General features: G+C 34.2%; 1 protein-coding gene and 1 long non-coding RNA gene across 2 annotated transcripts; both read right to left on the bottom strand.

The window, feature by feature from the left end:
• Positions 1-29: 29 nt before the first annotated feature.
• Positions 30-1851, bottom strand: LOC124433829. Its single transcript, XR_006944623.1, has 4 exons — positions 1595-1851; positions 845-901; positions 586-639; positions 30-127 (listed from the first exon to the last, which is right to left on the bottom strand). It is a non-coding gene; the product is annotated as an uncharacterized LOC124433829 (long non-coding RNA).
• Positions 1852-1873: 22 nt separating this feature from the next.
• On the bottom strand, positions 1874-25075 carry LOC124435213 (protein DENND6A-like; the record flags this gene model as incomplete). The annotated part of the gene is made up of 15 exons (XM_046985157.1): positions 24807-25075; positions 24509-24547; positions 24379-24421; positions 24199-24308; positions 23883-23963; positions 23722-23772; positions 23253-23387; positions 23081-23158; positions 22620-22675; positions 22439-22499; positions 21887-21948; positions 21581-21676; positions 21394-21488; positions 2092-2148; positions 1874-1947 (listed from the first exon to the last, which is right to left on the bottom strand). Coding segments are annotated over exons 1-15 (1182 nt in total), but the record flags the coding sequence as incomplete, so codon positions are not given.
• Between the last annotated feature and the right edge of the window lie 1884 nt (positions 25076-26959).

Below are 26959 nucleotides of genomic sequence, written 5' to 3'. Positions count from 1 at the left end.
ATGTAAGTATATTTTCACCTGTAAAGTCCTTTCCAGTCTCCTTTAATCCAGTCGTAAGTTGGGGACCAGAATGTTCAACTGTTTTCAAAAACTCTTCGGCATCGAAAGACTTAAGTTTTGGGGGTAGCTGTCAAAGATATGTAGAAAATTTTAGCGCATGTCATGCAGTGACAAAAAACCGCAACATAGTGAAGTTTCGTGCACTGGAAGATTTCCCATTGGGTACGTGAAAATTGCGGAGATTTTACACAGGGTTATGCACGGTTTTACACGGTTACGTGACTTTATACTTGGCATGACTAAAATACGGGAGTTGGCCGATTAAAGAACCAAAAAGTACAAGACAAATTTTGGACACTTGGCTCATTGAAAATTGAAAATCATAGGGGAACCTGCCACACAGCATATGGGCGAGACCAAATTTCGAGACTTCAATAACACTAATGAAAGTCAAGAACGTAATACTGCATGTACACTGATAAATATGTATGGGGATACCAAGCATGTAACTGTATGTACACATATGAATATGTATGGGATACCAAGCATGTAAACTGTATGTACACATATGAATATGTATGGTACCTTCCACGGAGAAATACTTCTTTGTAAAGGCATCAAACTAGCAGCGTAACGTTCCTAAACGAAACAAAATCAAACATTTTGAATCTCAAATTTTAAAAGCTTGTAAATCTTTAATTCGAAGCAGCCGCAATCGCCAGCAATCCTCTTACGTAATCCTGGATTACGTATGCATGCATTCTGCCTTTCAAGAACTACCATTAAGGATGTAGCTAGCTATGGCGGATAATCTCAAATGTATTTGGAAAAATAGGATTTTTACCAATGGTATAATGAAACTTTGCGTGAGTTCCCTCATGTGCTTTCTCAAAATAGCATTCTGTAATACAAAAATTTTTTGATCAGATCAACTTCACGAAGTGCATGAATTAAACTCGACTTTGTCGCCTTCCTTAAAGTGGAAATAAAAAGGCATTATTTTTAACAAAACCAACTCTAAATGGTATCCTTATACATATGCCATATATACGCAACGCAGATATAGGAGATCTCCGTTCTCCCTACGTGTGTTTACAATTAAGAAAATTTTTTTATATAACATCGTAATTAATAATGATCGATGACGCCCCACATGGTATCAAAGGGGCGAATATTTTAAAGATAATTAAGTTAAAAAGGCACATAGTGCTTTCTAGTTGTCGTGACCTTCAAGGACCACGCCGTGTGACCTATCAACACACACAGCTTTAATTTATGAACACAACATCCACGAAATACAGGAAATAATGAAAACCCCAGAAAACTGCAGAGAAAGACGACACACGACCTGAATAGTCTAAATACTGTTAATAAAAACATCTGTAAAATTCAAATGTTAATGCAGTTTGCCATGAACCATTGTATGCACGACATTTCGGCCAGTGTATCGACAAACCAGACGTAATACGTAAAGTAAAAATGTCACGTGAGTATCATTTATACTGTTTCGTTTTAGTTTCCCGGGCAAATTGTTGACTGCAATATATGACTATAGAACAAAAACTCGTATCTACGTAGTACAAATTCATCGTACCTGAGCTTCTGCAGGTCGTTTCTTCTGCCCTCCCTAAACAGTTAAAATAACATTCGTATTTCACTTGCTCTCTAACGTCGGCGAATTGAATTTAATGATTTTGAGAATTTCACCACAGTAAGGTGACAAATATACGACTACGAAAGCATAACGTAAACACAAGATCAAGGAGATTTTGCAGCCATATAGCAGATGTGAGGGTGACAATCAATTATACCTTACACAACGAAACTCTCCAAACTAATTTCAGATCAATTTTATAGAAACACAACACCATAAAACGCAATACCCTTTTATAGCTTTGATGAACAATTTATCTCTCTGTAGATACTGTTTATAACGGGTGTAAATACCTAAAAATTTGAACCAATGTTATTCACGTGATACACGCTGGACAAAATCTTGGAAACAAGATGCGGTCCAACGTTATGCATGGTGATTTTAAACTATTCATGAAATAAGTTGAGCGCAATCCATCTTATGGTATATTGAAATACCTGGCTTTGCCTCGAAAGATCTTTTCTCGTTCCCTAGAGGATTCCGGCCACCAATAACTAAAAAGTATACAAATTACAAATTATATAAAACTAATGAAACAGCTTAGTTGCTTTCAAATTAGATTTGAGAAATGGTTCAACAAATTGTTTGCATGTGAAAAGTAGGCCAAAACAAAAGGAAAAACACCTTCGTTTTTTCTTCAATATAAACATACGTGTATACGGCACCCTTAATCTAAACAATCACCATAGAGGAAAAGGTTCATGTAATAGCTCAAATGAAGCTAGAATTGACGATAATATTATGTCTGGTCAGGATATGCGTAGGACGTTAAAAAATGGAAGGTCCCTCGAGGTGAGTTTGGGTTTAACAACTTGATATAGTATTCCGTCCATCGAGTAAACTCAAACGTAAAACTACCATTGAAGTCTTACCTATGTTATTCATTGCTCCCATTAAAATTACCATTGAAGTCTTACCTAAGTTATTCATTGCTCCCATTAAAACTACCATTGAAGTCTTACCTAAATTATTCATTGCTCCCATTAAAACTACCATTGAAGTCTTACCTAAGTTATTCATTGCTCCCATTAAAACTACCATTGAAGTCTTACCTAAGTTATTCATTGCTCCCATTAAAACTACAATTGAAGTCTTACCTAAGTTATTCATTGCTCCCATTAAAATTACCATTGAAGTCTTACCTAAGTTATTCATTGCTCCCATTAAAATTACCATTGAAGTCTTACCTAAGTTATTCATTGCTCCCATTAAAACTACCATTGAAGTCTTACCTAAATTATTCATTGCTCCCATTAAAACTACCATTGAAGTCTTACCTAAGTTATTCATTGCTCCCATTAAAATTACCATTGAAGTCTTACCTAAATCATTCATTGCTCCCATTAAAACTACCATTGAAGTCTTACCTAAGTTATTCATTGCTCCCATTTAAACTACCATCGAAGTCTTACCTAAGTTATTCATTGCTCCCATTTAAACTATCATCGAAGTCTTACCTAAGTTATTCATTGCTCCCATTAAAACTACCATTAAAGTCATTACCTAAGTTATTCATCGCTCCCATTTAAACTACTATTGAAGTCTTACCTAAGTTATTCATCGCTCCAATTTAAACTAGCATCGAAGTCTTACCTAAGTTATTCATCGCTCCCATTAAAACTACCATTGAAGTCTTACCTAAGTTATTCATTGCTCCCATTTAAAACTACCATTGAAGTCTTACCTAAGTTATTCATTGCTCCCATTAAAACTACCATTGAAGTCTTACCTAAGTTATTCATTGCTCCCATTAAAACTACCATTGAAGTCTTACCTAAGTTATTCATTGCTCCCATTAAAACTACCATTGAAGTCTTACCTAAGTTATTCATTGCTCCCATTAAAACTACCATTGAAGTCTTACCTAAGTTATTCATTGCTCCCATTAAAACTACCATTGAAGTCTTACCTAAGTTATTCATTGCTCCCATTAAAACTACCATGAAGTCTTACCTAAGTTATTCATCGCTCCCATTAAAACTACCATTGAAGTCTTACCTAAGTTATTCATTGCTCCCATTAAAACTACCATTGAAGTCTTACCTAAGTTATTCATTGCTCCCATTAAAACTACCATTGAAGTCTTACCTAAGTTATTCATTGCTCTTTAAACTACCATTGAAGTCTTACCTAAGTTATTCATTGCTCCCATTTAAATTACGATCGAAGTCTTACCTAAGTTATTCATCGCTCCCATTTAAACTACCATTGAAGTCTTACCTAAGTTATTCATTGCTCCCATTATAACTACCATTGAAGTCTTACCTAAGTTATTCATTGCTCCCATTAAAATTACCATTAAAGTCTTACCTAAGTTATTCATTGCTCCCATTTAAACTACCAATGAAGTCTTACCTAAGTTATTCATTGCTCCCATTAAAACTACCATTGAAGTCTTACCTAAGTTATTCATTGCTCCCATTAAAACTACCATTGAAGTCTTACCTAAGTTATTCATTGCTCCCATTAAAACTACCATTGAAGTCTTACCTAAGTTATTCATTGCTCCCATTAAAACTACCATTGAAGTCTTACCTAAGTTATTCATTGCTCCCATTTAAACTACCATTGAAGTCTTACCTAAGTTATTCATTGCTCCCATTTAAACTACCATTGAAGTCTTACCTAAGTTATTCATTGCTCCCATTAAAACTACCATTGAAGTCTTACCTAAGTTATTCATTGCTCCCATTTAAACTACCATTGAAGTCTTACCTAAGTTATTCATTGCTCCCATTAAACTACCATTGAAGTCTTACCTAAGTTATTCATTGCTCCCATTAAAACTACCATTGAAGTCTTACCTAAGTTATTCATTGCTCCCATTAAAACTACCATGAAGTCTTACCTAAGTTATTCATCGCTCCCATTAAAACTACCATTGAAGTCTTACCTAAGTTATTCATTGCTCCCATTAAAACTACCATTGAAGTCTTACCTAAGTTATTCATTGCTCCCATTAAAACTACCATTGAAGTCTTACCTAAGTTATTCATTGCTCCCATTTAAACTACCATTGAAGTCTTACCTAAGTTATTCATTGCTCCCATTTAAATTACCATCGAAGTCTTACCTAAGTTATTCATTGCTCCCATTTAAACTACCATTGAAGTCTTACCTAAGTTATTCATTGCTCCCATTAAAACTACCATTGAAGTCTTACCTAAGTTATTCATTGCTCCCATTTAAACTACCATTGAAGTCTTACCTAAGTTATTCATTGCTCCCATTTAAACTACCATCGAAGTCTTACCTAAGTTATTCATTGCTCCCATTTAAACTACCATTGAAGTCTTACCTAAGTTATTCATTGCTCCCATTTAAACTACCATTGAAGTCTTACCTAAGTTATTCATTGCTCCCATTAAAACTACCATTGAAGTCTTACCTAAGTTATTCATTGCTCCCATTTAAACTACCATTGAAGTCTTACCTAAGTTATTCATTGCTCCCATTAAAACTACCATTGAAGTCTTACCTAAGTTATTCATTGCTCCCATTAAAACTACCATTGAAGTCTTACCTAAGTTATTCATTGCTCCCATTAAAACTACCATTGAAGTCTTACCTAAGTTATTCATTGCTCCCATTTAAACTACCATTGAAGTCTTACCTAAGTTATTCATTGCTCCCATTTAAACTACCATCGAAGTCTTACCTAAGTTATTCATCGCTCCCATTTAAACTACCATTGAAGTCTTACCTAAGTTATTCATTGCTTCCATTATAACTACCATGGAAGTCTTACCTAAGTTATTCATTGCTCCCATTAAAACTACCATTAAAGTCTTACCTAAGTTATTCATTGCTCCCATTTAAACTACCATGAAGTCTTACCTAAGTTATTCATTGCTCCCATTAAAACTACCATTGAAGTCTTACCTAAGTTATTCATTGCTCCCATTAAAACTACCATTGAAGTCTTACCTAAGTTATTCATTGCTCCCATTAAAACTACCATTGAAGTCTTACCTAAGTTATTCATTGCTCCCATTAAAACTACCATTGAAGTCTTACCTAAGTTATTCATTGCTCCCATTAAAACTACCATGAAGTCTTACCTAAGTTATTCATCGCTCCCATTAAAACTACCATTGAAGTCTTACCTAAGTTATTCATTGCTCCCATTAAAACTACCATGAAGTCTTACCTAAGTTATTCATTGCTCCCATTAAAACTACCATTGAAGTCTTACCTAAGTTATTCATTGCTCCCATTTAAACTACCATCGAAGTCTTACCTAAGTTATTCATTGCTCCCATTTAAACTACCATTGAAGTCTTACCTAAGTTATTCATTGCTCCCATTTAAACTACCATTGAAGTCTTACCTAAGTTATTCATTGCTCCCATTAAAACTACCATTGAAGTCTTACCTAAGTTATTCATTGCTCCCATTTAAACTACCATTGAAGTCTTACCTAAGTTATTCATTGCTCCCATTTAAACTACCATCGAAGTCTTACCTAAGTTATTCATTGCTCCCATTTAAACTACCATTGAAGTCTTACCTAAGTTATTCATTGCTCCCATTAAAACTACCATTGAAGTCTTACCTAAGTTATTCATTGCTCCCATTAAAACTACCATTGAAGTCTTACCTAAGTTATTCATTGCTCCCATTAAAACTACCATGAAGTCTTACCTAAGTTATTCATTGCTCCCATTAAAACTACCATTGAAGTCTTACCTAAGTTATTCATTGCTCCCATTAAAACTACCATTGAAGTCTTACCTAAGTTATTCATTGCTCCCATTAAAACTACCATTGAAGTCTTACCTAAGTTATTCATTGCTCCCATTTAAACTACCATTGAAGTCTTACCTAAGTTATTCATTGCTCCCATTTAAACTACCATTGAAGTCTTACCTAAGTTATTCATCGCTCCCATTTAAACTACCATTGAAGTCTTACCTAAGTTATTCATTGCTCCCATTATAACTACCATTGAAGTCTTACCTAAGTTATTCATTGCTCCCATTAAAACTACCATTAAAGTCTTACCTAAGTTATTCATTGCTCCCATTTAAACTACCATTGAAGTCTTACCTAAGTTATTCATTGCTCCCATTTAAACTACCATTGAAGTCTTACCTAAGTTATTCATTGCTCCCATTTAAACTACCATTGAAGTCTTACCTAAGTTATTCATTGCTCCCATTAAAACTACCATTAAAGTCTTACCTAAGTTATTCATTGCTCCCATTTAAACTACCAATGAAGTCTTACCTAAGTTATTCATTGCTCCCATTAAAACTACCATTGAAGTCTTACCTAAGTTATTCATTGCTCCCATTAAAACTACCATTGAAGTCTTACCTAAGTTATTCATTGCTCCCATTAAAACTACCATTGAAGTCTTACCTAAGTTATTCATTGCTCCCATTTAAACTACCATTGAAGTCTTACCTAAGTTATTCATTGCTCCCATTTAAACTACCATCGAAGTCTTACCTAAGTTATTCATTGCTCCCATTTAAACTACCATTGAAGTCTTACCTAAGTTATTCATTGCTTCCATTATAACTACCATGGAAGTCTTACCTAAGTTATTCATTGCTCCCATTAAAACTACCATTAAAGTCTTACCTAAGTTATTCATTGCTCCCATTTAAACTACCATTGAAGTCTTACCTAAGTTATTCATTGCTCCCATTAAAACTACCATTGAAGTCTTACCTAAGTTATTCATTGCTCCCATTAAAACTACCATTGAAGTCTTACCTAAGTTATTCATTGCTCCCATTAAAACTACCATTGAAGTCTTACCTAAGTTATTCATTGCTCCCATTAAAACTACCATTGAAGTCTTACCTAAGTTATTCATTGCTCCCATTAAAACTACCATTGAAGTCTTACCTAAGTTATTCATTGCTCCCATTAAAACTACCATTGAAGTCTTACCTAAGTTATTCATTGCTCCCATTAAAACTACCATTGAAGTCTTACCTAAGTTATTCATTGCTCCCATTAAAACTACCATTGAAGTCTTACCTAAGTTATTCATTGCTCCCATTAAAACTACCATTGAAGTCTTACCTAAGTTATTCATTGCTCCCATTTAAACTACCATTGAAGTCTTACCTAAGTTATTCATTGCTCCCATTTAAAACTACCATCGAAGTCTTACCTAAGTTATTCATTGCTCCCATTTAAACTACCATTGAAGTCTTACCTAAGTTATTCATTGCTCCCATTAAAACTACCATTAAAGTCTTACCTAAGTTATTCATTGCTCCCATTTAAACTACCATTGAAGTCTTACCTAAGTTATTCATTGCTCCCATTTAAACTACCATTGAAGTCTTACCTAAGTTATTCATTGCTCCCATTTAAACTACCATTGAAGTCTTACCTAAGTTATTCATTGCTCCCATTAAACTACCATTGAAGTCTTACCTAAGTTATTCATTGCTCCCATTAAAACTACCATTGAAGTCTTACCTAAGTTATTCATTGCTCCCATTAAAACTACCATTGAAGTCTTACCTAAGTTATTCATTGCTCCCATTAAAACTACCATTGAAGTCTTACCTAAGTTATTCATTGCTCCCATTTAAACTACCATTGAAGTCTTACCTAAGTTATTCATCGCTCCCATTTAAATTACGATCAAGTCTTACCTAAGTTATTCATCGCTCCCATTTAAACTACCATTGAAGTGTTACCTAAGTTATTCATTGCTTCCATTATAACTACCATGGAAGTCTTACCTAAGTTATTCATTGCTCCCATTAAAATTACCATTAAAGTCTTACCTAAGTTATTCATTGCTCCCATTTAAACTACCATCGAAGTCTTACCTAAGTTATTCATTGCTCCCATTTAAACTACCATTGAAGTCTTACCTAAGTCATTCATTGCTCCCATTTAAACTACCATTGAAGTCTTACCTAAGTTATTCATTGCTCCCATTAAAATTACCATTAAGTCTTACCTAAGTTATTCATTGCTCCCATTTAAACTACCAATGAAGTCTTACCTAAGTTATTCATTGCTCCCATTAAAACTACCATTGAAGTCTTACCTAAGTTATTCATTGCTCCCATTAAAACTACCATTGAAGTCTTACCTAAGTTATTCATTGCTCCCATTAAAACTACCATTGAAGTCTTACCTAAGTTATTCATTGCTCCCATTTAAACTACCATTGAAGTCTTACCTAAGTTATTCATCGCTCCCATTTAAATTACGATCGAAGTCTTACCTAAGTTATTCATCGCTCCCATTTAAACTACCATTGAAGTGTTACCTAAGTTATTCATTGCTTCCATTATAACTACCATTGAAGTCTTACCTAAGTTATTCATTGCTCCCATTAAAATTACCATTAAAGTCTTACCTAAGTTATTCATTGCTCCCATTTAAACTACCAATGAAGTCTTACCTAAGTTATTCATTGCTCCCATTAAAACTACCATTGAAGTCTTACCTAAGTTATTCATTGCTCCCATTAAAACTACCATTGAAGTCTTACCTAAGTTATTCATTGCTCCCATTTAAACTACCATTGAAGTCTTACCTAAGTTATTCATTGCTCCCATTTAAACTACCATTGAAGTCTTACCTAAGTTATTCATTGCTCCCATTAAAACTACCATTGAAGTCTTACCTAAGTTATTCATTGCTCCCATTAAAACTACCATTGAAGTCTTACCTAAGTTATTCATTGCTCCCATTAAAACTACCATTGAAGTCTTACCTAAGTTATTCATTGCTCCCATTAAAACTACCATTGAAGTCTTACCTAAGTTATTCATTGCTCCCATTAAAACTACCATGAAGTCTTACCTAAGTTATTCATTGCTCCCATTAAAACTACCATTGAAGTCTTACCTAAGTTATTCATTGCTCCCATTAAAACTACCACTGAAGTCTTACCTAAGTTATTCATTGCTCCCATTAAAACTACCATTAAAGTCTTACCTAAGTTATTCATTGCTCCCATTTAAACTACCATTGAAGTCTTACCTAAGTTATTCATTGCTCCCATTAAAACTACCATTGAAGTCTTACCTAAGTTATTCATTGCTCCCATTAAAACTACCATTGAAGTCTTACCTAAGTTATTCATTGCTCCCATTAAAACTACCATTGAAGTCTTACCTAAGTTATTCATTGCTCCCATTTAAACTACCATTGAAGTCTTACCTAAGTTATTCATCGCTCCCATTTAAATTACGATCGAAGTCTTACCTAAGTTATTCATCGCTCCCATTTAAACTACCATTGAAGTGTTACCTAAGTTATTCATTGCTTCCATTATAACTACCATGAAGTCTTACCTAAGTTATTCATTGCTCCCATTAAAATTACCATTAAAGTCTTACCTAAGTTATTCATTGCTCCCATTTAAACTACCAATGAAGTCTTACCTAAGTTATTCATTGCTCCCATTAAAACTACCATTGAAGTCTTACCTAAGTCATTCATTGCTCCCATTAAAACTACCATTGAAGTCTTACCTAAGTTATTCATTGCTCCCATTAAAACTACCATTGAAGTCTTACCTAAGTTATTCATTGCTCCCATTAAAACTACCATTGAAGTCTTACCTAAGTTATTCATTGCTCCCATAAAACTACCATGAAAGTCTTACCTAAGTTATTCATCGCTCCCATTAAAACTACCATTGAAGTCTTACCTAAGTTATTCATTGCTCCCATTAAAACTACCACTGAAGTCTTACCTAAGTTATTCATTGCTCCCATTAAAACTACCATTGAAGTCTTACCTAAGTTATTCATTGCTCCCATTTAAACTACCATTGAAGTCTTACCTAAGTTATTCATTGCTCCCATTTAAACTACCATTGAAGTCTTACCTAAGTTATTCATTGCTCCCATTAAAACTACCATTGAAGTCTTACCTAAGTTATTCATTGCTCCCATTAAAACTACCATTGAAGTCTTACCTAAGTTATTCATTGCTCCCATTAAAACTACCATTGAAGTCTTACCTAAGTTATTCATTGCTCCCATTAAAACTACCATTGAAGTCTTACCTAAGTTATTCATTGCTCCCATTAAAACTACCATGAAAGTCTTACCTAAGTTATTCATTGCTCCCATTAAAACTACCATTGAAGTCTTACCTAAGTTATTCATTGCTCCCATTAAAACTACCATTGAAGTCTTACCTAAGTTATTCATTGCTCCCATTAAAATTACCATTGAAGTCTTACCTAAGTTATTCATTGCTCCCATTTAAACTACCAATGAAGTCTTACCTAAGTTATTCATTGCTCCCATTAAAACTACCATTGAAGTCTTACCTAAGTTATTCATTGCTCCCATTAAAACTACCATTGAAGTCTTACCTAAGTTATTCATTGCTCCCATTAAAACTACCATTGAAGTCTTACCTAAGTTATTCATTGCTCCCATTTAAACTACCATTGAAGTCTTACCTAAGTTATTCATCGCTCCCATTTAAATTACGATCGAAGTCTTACCTAAGTTATTCATCGCTCCCATTTAAACTACCATTGAAGTCTTACCTAAGTTATTCATTGCTTCCATTATAACTACCATGGAAGTCTTACCTAAGTTATTCATTGCTCCCATTAAAATTACCATTAAAGTCTTACCTAAGTTATTCATTGCTCCCATTTAAACTACCAATGAAGTCTTACCTAAGTTATTCATTGCTCCCATTAAAACTACCATTGAAGTCTTACCTAAGTTATTCATTGCTCCCATTAAAACTACCATTGAAGTCTTACCTAAGTTATTCATTGCTCCCATTAAAACTACCATTGAAGTCTTACCTAAGTTATTCATTGCTCCCATTAAAACTACCATTGAAGTCTTACCTAAGTTATTCATTGCTCCCATTAAAACTACCATGAAGTCTTACCTAAGTTATTCATTGCTCCCATTAAAACTACCATTGAAGTCTTACCTAAGTTATTCATTGCTCCCATTAAAACTACCACTGAAGTCTTACCTAAGTTATTCATTGCTCCCATTAAAACTACCATTGAAGTCTTACCTAAGTTATTCATTGCTCCCATTTAAACTACCATCGAAGTCTTACCTAAGTTATTCATCGCTCCCATTTAAACTACCATTGAAGTCTTACCTAAGTTATTCATCGCTCCCATTTAAACTACCATTGAAGTCTTACCTAAGTTATTCATTGCTCCCCATTTAAACTACCATTAAAGTCTTACCTAAGTTATTCATTGCTCCCATTTAAACTACCATTGAAGTCTTACCTAAGTTATTCATTGCTCCCATTTAAACTACCATTGAAGTCTTACCTAAGTTATTCATTGCTCCCATTAAAACTACCATTGAAGTCTTACCTAAGTTATTCATTGCTCCCATTAAAACTACCATTGAAGTCTTACCTAAGTTATTCATTGCTCCCATTAAAACTACCATTGAAGTCTTACCTAAGTTATTCATTGCTCCCATTAAAACTACCATTGAAGTCTTACCTAAGTTATTCATTGCTCCCATTAAAACTACCATTGAAGTCTTACCTAAGTTATTCATTGCTCCCATTTAAACTACCATTGAAGTCTTACCTAAGTTATTCATTGCTCCCATTTAAATTACGATCGAAGTCTTACCTAAGTTATTCATCGCTCCCATTTAAACTACCATTGAAGTCTTACCTAAGTTATTCATTGCTTCCATTATAACTACCATTGAAGTCTTACCTAAGTTATTCATTGCTCCCATTAAAATTACCATTAAAGTCTTACCTAAGTTATTCATTGCTCCCATTTAAACTACCAATGAAGTCTTACCTAAGTTATTCATTGCTCCCATTAAACTACCATTGAAGTCTTACCTAAGTCATTCATTGCTCCCATTAAAACTACCATTGAAGTCTTACCTAAGTTATTCATTGCTCCCATTAAAACTACCATTGAAGTCTTACCTAAGTTATTCATTGCTCCCATTAAAACTACCATTGAAGTCTTACCTAAGTTATTCATTGCTCCCATTAAAACTACCATGAAAGTCTTACCTAAGTTATTCATCCTCCCATTAAAACTACCATTGAAGTCTTACCTAAGTTATTCATTGCTCCCATTAAAACTACCACTGAAGTCTTACCTAAGTTATTCATTGCTCCCATTAAAACTACCATTGAAGTCTTACCTAAGTTATTCATTGCTCCCATTTAAACTACCATCGAAGTCTTACCTAAGTTATTCATCGCTCCCATTTAAATTACGTCAGTCTTACCTAAGTTATTCATCGCTCCCATTTTAAACTACCATTGAAGTCTTACCTAAGTTATTCATTGCTCCCATTAAAACTACCATTAAAGTCTTACCTAAGTTATTCATTGCTCCCATTTAAACTACCATTGAAGTCTTACCTAAGTTATTCATTGCTCCATTTAAACTACCATCGAAGTCTTACCTAAGTTATTCATTGCTCCCATTTAAACTACCATTGAAGTCTTACCTAAGTTATTCATTGCTCCCATTAAAACTACCATTGAAGTCTTACCTAAGTTATTCATTGCTCCCATTAAAACTACCATTGAAGTCTTACCTAAGTTATTCATTGCTCCCATTAAAACTACCATGAAGTCTTACCTAAGTTATTCATTGCTCCCATTAAAACTACCATTGAAGTCTTACCTAAGTTATTCATTGCTCCCATTAAAACTACCATTGAAGTCTTACCTAAGTTATTCATTGCTCCCATTAAAACTACCATTGAAGTCTTACCTAAGTTATTCATTGCTCCCATTTAAACTACCATTGAAGTCTTACCTAAGTTATTCATCGCTCCCATTTAAATTACGATCAAAGTCTTACCTAAGTTATTCATCGCTCCCATTTAAACTACCATTGAAGTCTTACCTAAGTTATTCATTGCTTCCATTATAACTACCATGGAAGTCTTACCTAAGTTATTCATTGCTCCCATTAAAATTACCATTAAAGTCTTACCTAAGTTATTCATTGCTCCCATTTAAACTACCATTGAAGTCTTACCTAAGTTATTCATTGCTCCCATTTAAACTACCATTGAAGTCTTACCTAAGTTATTCATTGCTCCCATTAAAACTACCATTGAAGTCTTACCTAAGTTATTCATTGCTCCCATTAAAACTACCATTGAAGTCTTACCTAAGTTATTCATTGCTCCCATTAAAACTACCATTGAAGTCTTACCTAAGTTATTCATTGCTCCCATTAAAACTACCATTGAAGTCTTACCTAAGTTATTCATTGCTCCCATTAAAACTACCATTGAAGTCTTACCTAAGTTATTCATTGCTCCCATTAAAACTACCATTGAAGTCTTACCTAAGTTATTCATTGCTCCCATTTAAACTACCATTGAAGTCTTACCTAAGTTATTCATCGCTCCCATTTAAATTACGATCGAAGTCTTACCTAAGTTATTCATCGCTCCCATTTAAACTACCATTGAAGTCTTACCTAAGTTATTCATTGCTCCCATTAAAACTACCATCGAAGTCTTACCTAAGTTATTCATTGCTCCCATTAAACTACCATTGAAGTCTTACCTAAGTTATTCATTGCTCCCCATTTAAACTACCATTGAAGTCTTACCTAAGTTATTCATTGCTCCCATTAAAACTACCATTGAAGTCTTACCTAAGTTATTCATTGCTCCCATTAAAACTACCATTGAAGTCTTACCTAAGTTATTCATTGCTCCCATTAAAACTACCATTGAAGTCTTACCTAAGTTATTCATTGCTCCCATTAAAACTACCATTGAAGTCTTACCTAAGTTATTCATTGCTCCCATTAAAACTACCATTGAAGTCTTACCTAAGTTATTCATTGCTCCCATTTAAACTACCATTGAAGTCTTACCTAAGTTATTCATTGCTCCCATTAAAACTACCATTGAAGTCTTACCTAAGTTATTCATTGCTCCCATTTAAACTACCATTGAAGTCTTACCTAAGTTATTCATTGCTCCCATTAAAACTACCATTGAAGTCTTACCTAAGTTATTCATTGCTCCCATTTAAACTACCATTGAAGTCTTACCTAAGTTATTCATTGCTCCCATTTAAACTACCATTGAAGTCTTACCTAAGTTATTCATTGCTCCCATTAAAACTACCATTGAAGTCTTACCTAAGTTATTCATTGCTCCCATTAAAACTACCATTGAAGTCTTACCTAAGTTATTCATTGCTCCCATTTAAACTACCATTGAAGTCTTACCTAAGTTATTCATTGCTCCCATTTAAACTACCATCGAAGTCTTACCTAAGTTATTCATTGCTCCCATTTAAACTACCATTGAAGTCTTACCTAAGTTATTCATTGCTCCCATTAAAACTACCATTGAAGTCTTACCTAAGTTATTCATTGCTCCCATTAAAACTACCATTGAAGTCTTACCTAAGTTATTCATTGCTCCCATTAAAACTACCATTGAAGTCTTACCTAAGTTATTCATTGCTCCCATTAAAACTACCATTGAAGTCTTACCTAAGTTATTCATTGCTCCCATTTAAACTACCATTGAAGTCTTACCTAAGTTATTCATTGCTCCCATTTAAACTACCATGAAGTCTTACCTAAGTTATTCATTGCTCCCATTAAAACTACCATTGAAGTCTTACCTAAGTTATTCATTGCTTCCATTTAACTACCATGGAAGTCTTACCTAAGTTATTCATTGCTCCCATTAAAACTACCATTGAAGTCTTACCTAAGTTATTCATTGCTCCCATTAAAACTACCATTGAAGTCTTACCTAAGTTATTCATTGCTCCCATTAAAACTACCATTGAAGTCTTACCTAAGTTATTCATTGCTCCCATTTAAACTACCATTGAAGTCTTACCTAAGTTATTCATTGCTCCCATTAAAATTACCATTAAAGTCTTACCTAAGTTATTCATTGCTCCCATTTAAACTACCAATGAAGTCTTACCTAAGTTATTCATTGCTCCCATTAAAACTACCATTGAAGTCTTACCTAAGTTATTCATTGCTCCCATTAAAACTACCATTGAAGTCTTACCTAAGTTATTCATTGCTCCCATTAAAACTACCATTGAAGTCTTACCTAAGTTATTCATTGCTCCCATTTAAACTACCATTGAAGTCTTACCTAAGTTATTCATCGCTCCCATTAAAACTACCATTGAAGTCTTACCTAAGTTATTCATTGCTCCCATTAAAACTACCATTGAAGTCTTACCTAAGTTATTCATTGCTTCCATTAAAACTACCATTGAAGTCTTACCTAAGTTATTCATTGCTCCCATTAAAACTACCATGAAAGTCTTACCTAAGTTATTCATTGCTCCCATTAAAACTACCATTGAAGTCTTACCTAAGTTATTCATTGCTCCCATTAAAACTACCATTGAAGTCTTACCTAAGTTATTCATTGCTCCCATTAAAACTACCATTGAAGTCTTACCTAAGTTATTCATTGCTCCCATTTAAACTACCATTGAAGTCTTACCTAAGTTATTCATTGCTCCCATTTAAACTACCAATGAAGTCTTACCTAAGTTATTCATTGCTCCCATTAAAACTACCATTGAAGTCTTACCTAAGTTATTCATTGCTCCCATTAAAACTACCATTGAAGTCTTACCTAAGTTATTCATTGCTCCCATTAAAACTACCATTGAAGTCTTACCTAAGTTATTCATTGCTCCCATTAAAACTACCATTGAAGTCTTACCTAAGTTATTCATTGCTCCCATTAAAACTATTGAAGTCTTACCTAAGTTATTCATTGCTCCCATTAAAACTACCATTGAAGTCTTACCTAAGTTATTCATTGCTCCCATTAAAACTACCACTGAAGTCTTACCTAAGTTATTCATTGCTCCCATTAAAATTACCATTAAAGTCTTACCTAAGTTATTCATTGCTCCCATTTAAACTACCAATGAAGTCTTACCTAAGTTATTCATTGCTCCCATTAAAACTACCATTGAAGTCTTACCTAAGTTATTCATTGCTCCCATTAAAACTACCATTGAAGTCTTACCTAAGTTATTCATTGCTCCCATTAAAACTACCATTGAAGTCTTACCTAAGTTATTCATTGCTCCCATTTAAACTACCATTGAAGTCTTACCTAAGTTATTCATCGCTCCCATTTAAATTACGATCGAAGTCTTACCTAAGTTATTCATCGCTCCCATTTAAACTACCATTGAAGTGTTACCTAAGTTATTCATTGCTTCCATTATAACTACCATGAAGTCTTACCTAAGTTATTCATTGCTCCCATTAAAATTACCATTAAAGTCTTACCTAAGTTATTCATTGCTCCCATTTAAACTACCAATGAAGTCTTACCTAAGTTATTCATTGCTCCCATTAAAACTACCATTGAAGTCTTACCTAAGTCATTCATTGCTCCCATTAAAACTACCATTGAAGTCTTACCTAAGTTATTCATTGCTCCCATTAAAACTACCATTGAAGTCTTACCTAAGTTATTCATTGCTCCCATTAAAACTACCATTGAAGTCTTACCTAAGTTATTCATTGCTCCCATTAAAACTACCATGAAAGTCTTACCTAAGTTATTCATCGCTCCCATTAAAACTACCATTGAAGTCTTACCTAAGTTATTCATTGCTCCCATTAAAACTACCACTGAAGTCTTACCTAAGTTATTCATTGCTCCCATTAAAACTACCATTGAAGTCTTACCTAAGTTATTCATTGCTCCCATTTAAACTACCATCGAAGTCTTACCTAAGTTATTCATCGCTCCCATTTAAATTACGATCGAAGTCTTACCTAAGTTATTCATCGCTCCCATTTAAACTACCATTGAAGTCTTACCTAAGTTATTCATTGCTCCCATTAAAACTACCATTAAAGTCTTACCTAAGTTATTCATCGCTCCCATTTAAACTACCATTGAAGTCTTACCTAAGTTATTCATTGCTCCCATTTAAACTACCATCGAAGTCTTACCTAAGTTATTCATTGCTCCCATTTAAACTACCATTGAAGTCTTACCTAAGTTATTCATTGCTCCCATTAAAACTACCATTGAAGTCTTACCTAAGTTATTCATTGCTCCCATTAAAACTACCATTGAAGTCTTACCTAAGTTATTCATTGCTCCCATTAAAACTACCATTGAAGTCTTACCTAAGTTATTCATTGCTCCCATTAAAACTACCATTGAAGTCTTACCTAAGTTATTCATTGCTCCCATTTAAACTACCATTGAAGTCTTACCTAAGTTATTCATCGCTCCCATTTAAATTACGATCGAAGTCTTACCTAAGTTATTCATCGCCCCATTTAAACTACCATTGAAGTGTTACCTAAGTTATTCATTGCTTCCATTATAACTACCATGAAGTCTTACCTAAGTTATTCATTGCTCCCATTAAAATACCATTAAAGTCTTACCTAAGTTATTCATTGCTCCCATTTAAACTACCATCGAAGTCTTACCTAAGTTATTCATTGCTCCCATTTAAACTACCATTGAAGTCTTACCTAAGTTATTCATTGCTCCCATTTAAACTACCATTGAAGTCTTACCTAAGTTATTCATTGCTCCCATTAAAATTACCATTAAAGTCTTACCTAAGTTATTCATTGCTCCCATTTAAACTACCAATGAAGTCTTACCTAAGTTATTCATTGCTCCCATTAAAACTACCATTGAAGTCTTACCTAAGTTATTCATTGCTCCCATTAAAACTACCATTGAAGTCTTACCTAAGTTATTCATTGCTCCCATTAAAACTACCATTGAAGTCTTACCTAAGTTATTCATTGCTCCCATTTAAACTACCATTGAAGTCTTACCTAAGTTATTCATCGCTCCCATTTAAATTACATGAAGTCTTACCTAAGTTATTCATCGCTCCCATTTAAACTACCATTGAAGTGTTACCTAAGTTATTCATTGCTTCCATTATAACTACCATGAAGTCTTACCTAAGTTATTCATTGCTCCCATTAAAATTACCATTAAAGTCTTACCTAAGTTATTCATTGCTCCCATTTAAACTACCAATGAAGTCTTACCTAAGTTATTCATTGCTCCCATTAAAACTACCATTGAAGTCTTACCTAAGTTATTCATTGCTCCCATTAAAACTACCATTGAAGTCTTACCTAAGTTATTCATTGCTCCCATTTAAACTACCAATGAAGTCTTACCTAAGTTATTCATTGCTCCCATTTAAACTACCAATGAAGTCTTACCTAAGTTATTCATTGCTCCCATTAAAACTACCATTGAAGTCTTACCTAAGTCATTCATTGCTCCCATTAAAACTACCATTGAAGTCTTACCTAAGTTATTCATTGCTCCCATTAAAACTACCATTGAAGTCTTACCTAAGTTATTCATTGCTCCCATTAAAACTACCATTGAAGTCTTACCTAAGTTATTCATTGCTCCCATTAAAACTACCATGAAAGTCTTACCTAAGTTATTCATCGCTCCCATTAAAACTACCATTGAAGTCTTACCTAAGTTATTCATTGCTCCCATTAAAACTACCACTGAAGTCTTACCTAAGTTATTCATTGCTCCCATTAAAACTACCATTGAAGTCTTACCTAAGTTATTCATTGCTCCCATTTAAACTACCATCGAAGTCTTACCTAAGTTATTCATCGCTCCCATTTAAATTACGATCGAAGTCTTACCTAAGTTATTCATCGCTCCCATTTAAACTACCATTGAAGTCTTACCTAAGTTATTCATTGCTCCCATTAAAACTACCATTAAAGTCTTACCTAAGTTATTGATCGCTCCCATTTAAACTACCATTGAAGTCTTACCTAAGTTATTCATTGCTCCCATTTAAACTACCATCGAAGTCTTACCTAAGTTATTCATTGCTCCCATTTAAACTACCATTGAAGTCTTACCTAAGTTATTCATTGCTCCCATTAAAACTACCATTGAAGTCTTACCTAAGTTATTCATTGCTCCCATTAAAACTACCATTGAAGTCTTACCTAAGTTATTCATTGCTCCCATTAAAACTACCACTGAAGTCTTACCTAAGTTATTCATTGCTCCCATTAAAACTACCATTGAAGTCTTACCTAAGTTATTCATTGCTCCCATTTAAACTACCATTGAAGTCTTACCTAAGTTATTCATTGCTCCCATTTAAATTACCATGAAGTCTTACCTAAGTTATTCATCGCTCCCATTTAAACTACCATTGAAGTGTTACCTAAGTTATTCATTGCTTCCATTATAACTACCATGGAAGTCTTACCTAAGTTATTCATTGCTCCCATTAAAATTACCATTAAAGTCTTACCTAAGTTATTCATTGCTCCCATTTAAACTACCATAGAAGTCTTACCTAAGTTATTCATTGCTCCCATTTAAACTACCATTGAAGTCTTACCTAAGTCATTCATTGCTCCCATTTAAACTACCATTGAAGTCTTACCTAAGTTATTCATTGCTCCCATTAAAATTACCATTAAAGTCTTACCTAAGTTATTCATTGCTCCCATTTAAACTACCAATGAAGTCTTACCTAAGTTATTCATTGCTCCCATTAAAACTACCATTGAAGTCTTACCTAAGTTATTCATTGCTCCCATTAAAACTACCATTGAAGTCTTACCTAAGTTATTCATTGCTCCCATTAAAACTACCATTGAAGTCTTACCTAAGTTATTCATTGCTCCCATTTAAACTACCATTGAAGTCTTACCTAAGTTATTCATTGCTCCCATTTAAATTACGATGAAGTCTTATCTAAGTTATTCATCGCTCCCATTTAAACTACCATTGAAGTGTTACCTAAGTTATTCATTGCTTCCATTATAACTACCATGGAAGTCTTACCTAAGTTATTCATTGCTCCCATTAAAATTACCATTAAAGTCTTACCTAAGTTATTCATTGCTCCCATTTAAACTACCAATGAAGTCTTACCTAAGTTATTCATTGCTCCCATTAAAACTACCATTGAAGTCTTACCTAAGTTATTCATTGCTCCCATTAAAACTACCATTGAAGTCTTACCTAAGTTATTCATTGCTCCCATTAAAACTACCATTGAAGTCTTACCTAAGTTATTCATTGCTCCCACTAAAACTACCATGAAAGTCTTACCTAAGTTATTCATCGCTCCCATTAAAACTACCATTGAAGTCTTACCTAAGTTATTCATTGCTCCCATTAAAACTACCACTGAAGTCTTACCTAAGTTATTCATTGCTCCCATTAAAACTACCATTGAAGTCTTACCTAAGTTATTCATTGCTCCCATTTAAACTACCATCGAAGTCTTACCTAAGTTATTCATCGCTCCCATTTAAATTACGATCGAAGTCTTACCTAAGTTATTCATCGCTCCCATTTAAACTACCATTGAAGTCTTACCTAAGTTATTCATTGCTCCCATTAAAACTACCATTAAAGTCTTACCTAAGTTATTGATCGCTCCCATTTAAACTACCATTGAAGTCTTACCTAAGTTATTCATTGCTCCCATTTAAACTACCATCGAAGTCTTACCTAAGTTATTCATTGCTCCCATTTAAACTACCATTGAAGTCTTACCTAAGTCATTCATTGCTCCCATTTAAACTACCATTGAAGTCTTACCTAAGTTATTCATTGCTCCCATTAAAATTACCATTAAAGTCTTACCTAAGTTATTCATTGCTCCCATTCAAACTACCAATGAAGTCTTACCTAAGTTATTCATTGCTCCCATTAAAACTACCATTAAAGTCTTACCTAAGTTATTCATTGCTCCCATTAAAACTACCATTGAAGTCTTACCTAAGTCATTCATTGCTCCTATTCGTAAGATATGAGGCCAATGTTGTAAGGTTTTAGCAAAAAATGGATTGGTCACTCCAATTATAACTGGTGGACTAAAGGTGAAAAAGTACATGATCGAATATTACGTAGGTACGTAGATGGGATTTTGTATATTCACGAATAAGAAACACATTTTTTTCCTTACGGAGAGTGCGTTTTTGTTGTGTATTCTTTGAATTCACTATCATGTATTGTAAAAAATGGGCGGAAATCCGAGTTGAAATGCAGTGGATGGATCAAGCTAAAAGAAAACATATAATTGTGATTGAATGTATTAGTTGTGGGTTGCAAGATTCAAGACACTCAAAAATTCAAGACACTCAAGATTCAAACAAACAAAAAACTAAGTTAAAGTAGACTACACATAATGGTCACTCAGAAATACGACACAGCTAGGAAATGAAAAGACTAACAAAAATTCAAACCGAATTAATATTTAAATTCATCATACGTTATCAAAGTCTGGACAACGTCCGAACAGAGAGATGGAGAAGGAGCCATGACAACAATCGGCTGAAAAAAAACGCAAAAAATGATCGACTAAAAATCGCACTATTGCAATCCAAAAACAGAATTTATCTAAGTACAATTGGAAAATACGTAGTATAGCAAGATTAGTACCAGAGAACAACAGATTACCGGTTTACAGGCCTTTGAATTTAGGCTGGACGGAAGAAAAATTGTCAACATGTGATTCATTGATTTAAATTCTGTTACTAATGTATTACTATTTAAGGTCTATTCGATGTTTAATACTTAATTACGCATGCTAGATTTAATCAAGTCATTTATTTTACGACAGCGCAAAAGATAATTTTGAAGTTTCCGAACTGACTTTTCCTAATTCAGAGGCACACGACTACTGTCAAGATGCATGTCTCGAAAATGTACTTTGCAACTCTACTTCAACATATCATTTTTCATTCATTCATTGTGAACAACGGAATAACGAATAATTTAAATTATCTAAATGGAAAGTAAATAAATGCAAAGAGCGCCAAACCTCGTTCAATAAAACAAGTTCCCAGAGCAAATGGATGCTGTTCAAAACAGGAGAGATGCACCTATAGTTTTGAAAATACTTACAAATAAAATCTTCACAATATTGCCATGACCTGCATCATATTTCATGGTGGAGATATTTCAAGAGAGTAAACAACCAATCACAATTTATAAAATTTTACCTATACATATCTGTTTCTTTAAGTAAAGGAATTGAAATCTGGATTGGAGGAGCTGGCTAAATAGACATGGTACTAAGATTCAGTTCAGAAATTATTATATTGTAGCATTTCTATGCGCAAAGTGACATTCAATTTATGTCACAAAAAAATAAGGGCATTATGGCATTCATCAAGAAAAATGCAGTTCACTAATGTAGACCTGTTTCAAACTTTGAACTATGTGTGCTGCAAATGCATTACAGTAGAAATATAAGTACAGTACAATTGTGAAAAAATAAAGCATTTAAACCCACATGTTGTCTTCAATGAATTTGTCACACAAAAAACTCAATCTTTAAAATAAATCTCACATTGGTTGTCATTAAAGTCAGCAAGTGACATCAATATGAGAACGAAATGATATACAAAGTTTGAGGATGTTTGACACAAAAAATTTAAGCATTTAATTTGTTTCAACTTACAATGGCATTTGTGTTTTCAAGACTTGAACTAGGTGAGAGAATTGTTCCAGGTTTGTCTTTTCCTGACGGTAAATGAACCTAGAAGAAGTACAAAGACAGACTTCAATTACTAAACAAATTTCGGTTGGTTACCACAAGTACGCAGTATAATCCACAAGTTTTACAAAGAAACCTGTATCAAGGAGCCCATGATTGGTAGTGAAAGCGTTTGACCAGGAACAGGGTAGGGCCAATGATCAATGTCATTACATGATGCTTCAAGTGCCAGCTCAAGTATGTTGAAATATCCAGGAGCAACAAGTTTTACCTTGATTAAAAACAAAGCTTCTATTCTATATGTTCCATATATCACAACAAATTCAAGTTTAAAAAACATTCAAATCCCTCCCAAGAACGTACTTGTAGAGCATAAATAATGTAGAAGCATTATCATGCTTAGCATAATGTAGTATGCATGCCTTCATCAAAACCAATTTTAAAACATACAACAGATTATTTGAATAAAACTGTTTCATTGAATTGTAAACAGTTAGAGATTAGTAAGCAATGGATTACTTGGGTGTATGTTAACAATAAGCAATGGATGATAATAGTAATTTCCCTATCTACAGACATTGGGAAGTTGAGTTTGACACACTTACCACAGCTGAAAAAAAGTTGACATAAGGCAACCTGGTGATAAGCACTATGGACTGAAAAAATAATCATACTGAATTAAAAAATATTAAGGCACGACAATGTCTCCATCTTTGTAACCATGACAATGAGCAAGGCAATCAAATGCGCATCATACTGATCTAACCTTTTGGAAATAGCCTCGTGGTATGGAAGGATCCTTTACTTGACGAAAATACACAAAGCCATAATAATGCCCAAAGTCACTCTAGGGAAAACAAATGGTTCACTGTGTCAGCATCCTATTTGTTCAACAACACTTAGAGCTGGGGAAAATATGTGGTGGAAACAATGCAAACTTTGACTTCTCTTCCTTCGGCTGACTTTAATGTAAATTTATTGGACAAAATGATGCTGACGTGAATGTGTGCAACATGCAGTTATTTTGAAGGTTTCTCGTGAATATGCTCTTTGTGTATACAAACACTGTTACTTTATCATACTTTGTAACCAAATGGCAAGCCATTCTCATTGGATCGACAACAGCTTTTACTCTTGCATGAACCAGATTCTGATCTCATTCGAAAGTGAAACTGGGTATCCCCCATACATCCTAAAAAGAAAACAGAAGCTTTTCAATACAGGTGCCAGACTTCATCATCTTTATTGACAAGAAAACTTGCCTGAATTGGAATCAGGAAATGCTGAATAACATATGCTCATTTTCTGCACAAAAAGGAGTAAAAGTAAGCACTATCCATGCTGTTCCATTCTAAGACATTAATTACATAAAACAACTCCCTAAAACTTTACCTCTTTCTCAGATAGGCGAACAAATCGTGGATATATCAACTATTAAAAGCAGAAAACGAGAGAATTGTCAAAATGACTATTGACAAAAGCTATCATAAAAACGGAAATTGAACATCCAATACAAGGTCTTCTCAACATCGGAGAGTGGAAAATATCCAAAACAGTCGTGCACTAGCAAGCAGATGCAAAAAAGGCAGTTTGAGGGTTGTTCTTCAAGTAGCACAGCTGGAGTTTATCAGTACACGAGAAAACTTCAACGTTCCTACATTAAAAAGATATTTTTCTGTTCTTCCTCTACCTCCATCGCTTGGCCCAACTCGAGATCAAATGTGACCACACAGAAGCATGTAATCCATCGATTGAAACGATCCCATGGCAGAATGTTCTTGTGGAATCCGTCCAAAAACCGCGGACATGCCCGATCGTCCAAGTTCGACGCCATACCATTTCTCTCGAGCTAAGTCTTTGTAGCTACGTTCGTTGTAGTTCTGACAAATCATTCACTCGCCGCAGTATATGAACATTTCATAATGTTGCACCAGTTTTCCAAAGGCTTTTATAAAAGATGTTAGAAAGATTAAAGGACAAATCACCGAGGAAACGTAATTCAATCATTATGTAAGATAACACGACCAAATGATTGTCTGTTTACCACCCGATTTGGAAAATTGTCACTTAGACAAAAATTATCGCCCAGTCAGCAAATATCACCAAGATGGCGGGCAATATTTTGGCCTAAATGTGATAAATGATTGGATATATGTGTTGTTACAACAATACAACTTGTATTGTATGATTAACTTGAAGTTACTTCTAAGTGGAAACTCGAACCCCCTGCTTTGTGCAATTGCTTTACTTTATAAAACACGGAATGCATTTTTATTTAGCTTCCGTTCTTTATTGCATTGTTTGGCAGTCCCTAGAGCAGGGGTGGGCAACTTCTCCAGTCGGCGGGCCAGATTTAGGAAAATGAAGTTATTGGTGGGCCGGATTATCACATGAATAATATTCAGAATTCAATGGTCGGATACAGTCGGCGGGCCAGTCAAAATCTCTTCAGGGGCCGGACCCGGCCCGCGGGCCGTATGTTGCCCACCCATGCCCTAGAGGAGACGTCAATAACAATTTCACTACTACCTCATCAAAAATACTTTAAATAGAAGCTTTGTCAAGCGAATTTTCGTCTTTGGTTTTTTTAGTTTATCAAATGCGCTTGCTAAAATTAAAATATTTAGTTTTAGGGACGCAGGAACGCTTTTAATATTAGAGAAGGGGAGGAGGGGTTAATTGAGATGCAAAATCTTGAGAAGATTTCATACTTTCAGATCCTATAGAGGGCTTTAAACGGCCATTTTATAGTCAGTTGACAAGAAATTATTTTAGTTTTCAAAAATACTTCACTAACTTTGCACGAGGATCCAATCCCCCGAATTAAACATTGTTCCAGCATCCTTCATTCGCCCAGTTCCTACTTTCCTGTTTAGTTTAACTTTTGCTGGCTTGCGTATTTGGTAACAACTCTACTTGGACACATTGAATTGATTACCTCCCATTCAGTTGGAAGCACTTGAGCAAAAATTTGCAGTTTGATGAGTACATGGGTAAGATTTCGCAGGAACAATTTACTAATCATTTTAAAGAGGCAAGAAATAATAAGCATAGGTCTTTTTCTTCTTTATCTTCTTCTTTATCTTCTTCTTCTTCTTCTTTTTCAATTTCGCCTAGTGACAATTCTTTATGTCTATGTTATTGATGACATGGGCATTATTTTCTCATTCAAACCAGTCTTCAATAGTTAGTACACACTACACACGGTACACACCATATCAGCATTTTTTTTCGCAACTTTCCTGTTTGCGATCAAAGACTGTCCAAGAGCATGAGCGCATTCATTATAGCTGAGCTCATTTATGATAACAGTTTGTTGATGAAAATTCCTTATGTCAAATGCTCAAATGACACAGCCCGCCCTGAATGAAATCGTGGATCCTCTGTTGAAGTGCTTCTCTTAAATCATCAACTCCTCTCCATTTTTCATCATCTTTTCAGACACACTCTCTCTCTAGACATTTCAAAAGTTTCTCTTGCTGTTAGCCATAATTGTTAGTTAAGTCTTCCGCAAAAGAAACTCTTAGATGTTCTCTGCTTAAAGGTGTTACGATACGACGTCGACGACAAATTGAGACAACCACAATGGTCTCAATAAATTCGTCGGTGTAGTGCGTAAATAAAAACGGAAATTTTTCGTCGACTATAAGCAATGTTTACCCCAAGACCAATTCAATTGACGATAAAATGGTCAAAATCTAAGACGTTAGCTGAAAGCACAAGCTTTTGACAGATTAAGTGATATATTTGACAGTTTGTTTGATAAAGACGTCTCGTCTAGTGTTTTAATCATGCAACTAAACAGACCAATAATGATTATTTCATTAAAGTTTAGTGTATATT

Source organism: Xenia sp. Carnegie-2017, unplaced genomic scaffold, assembly GCF_021976095.1.
Source record: "Xenia sp. Carnegie-2017 unplaced genomic scaffold, XeniaSp_v1 HiC_scaffold_14, whole genome shotgun sequence".
Classification (NCBI taxonomy): Eukaryota; Metazoa; Cnidaria; class Anthozoa; order Malacalcyonacea; family Xeniidae; genus Xenia; species Xenia sp. Carnegie-2017.
Note: the sequence above shows the minus strand (reverse complement) of the source record. Positions and strands in the feature narration are given on the sequence as shown.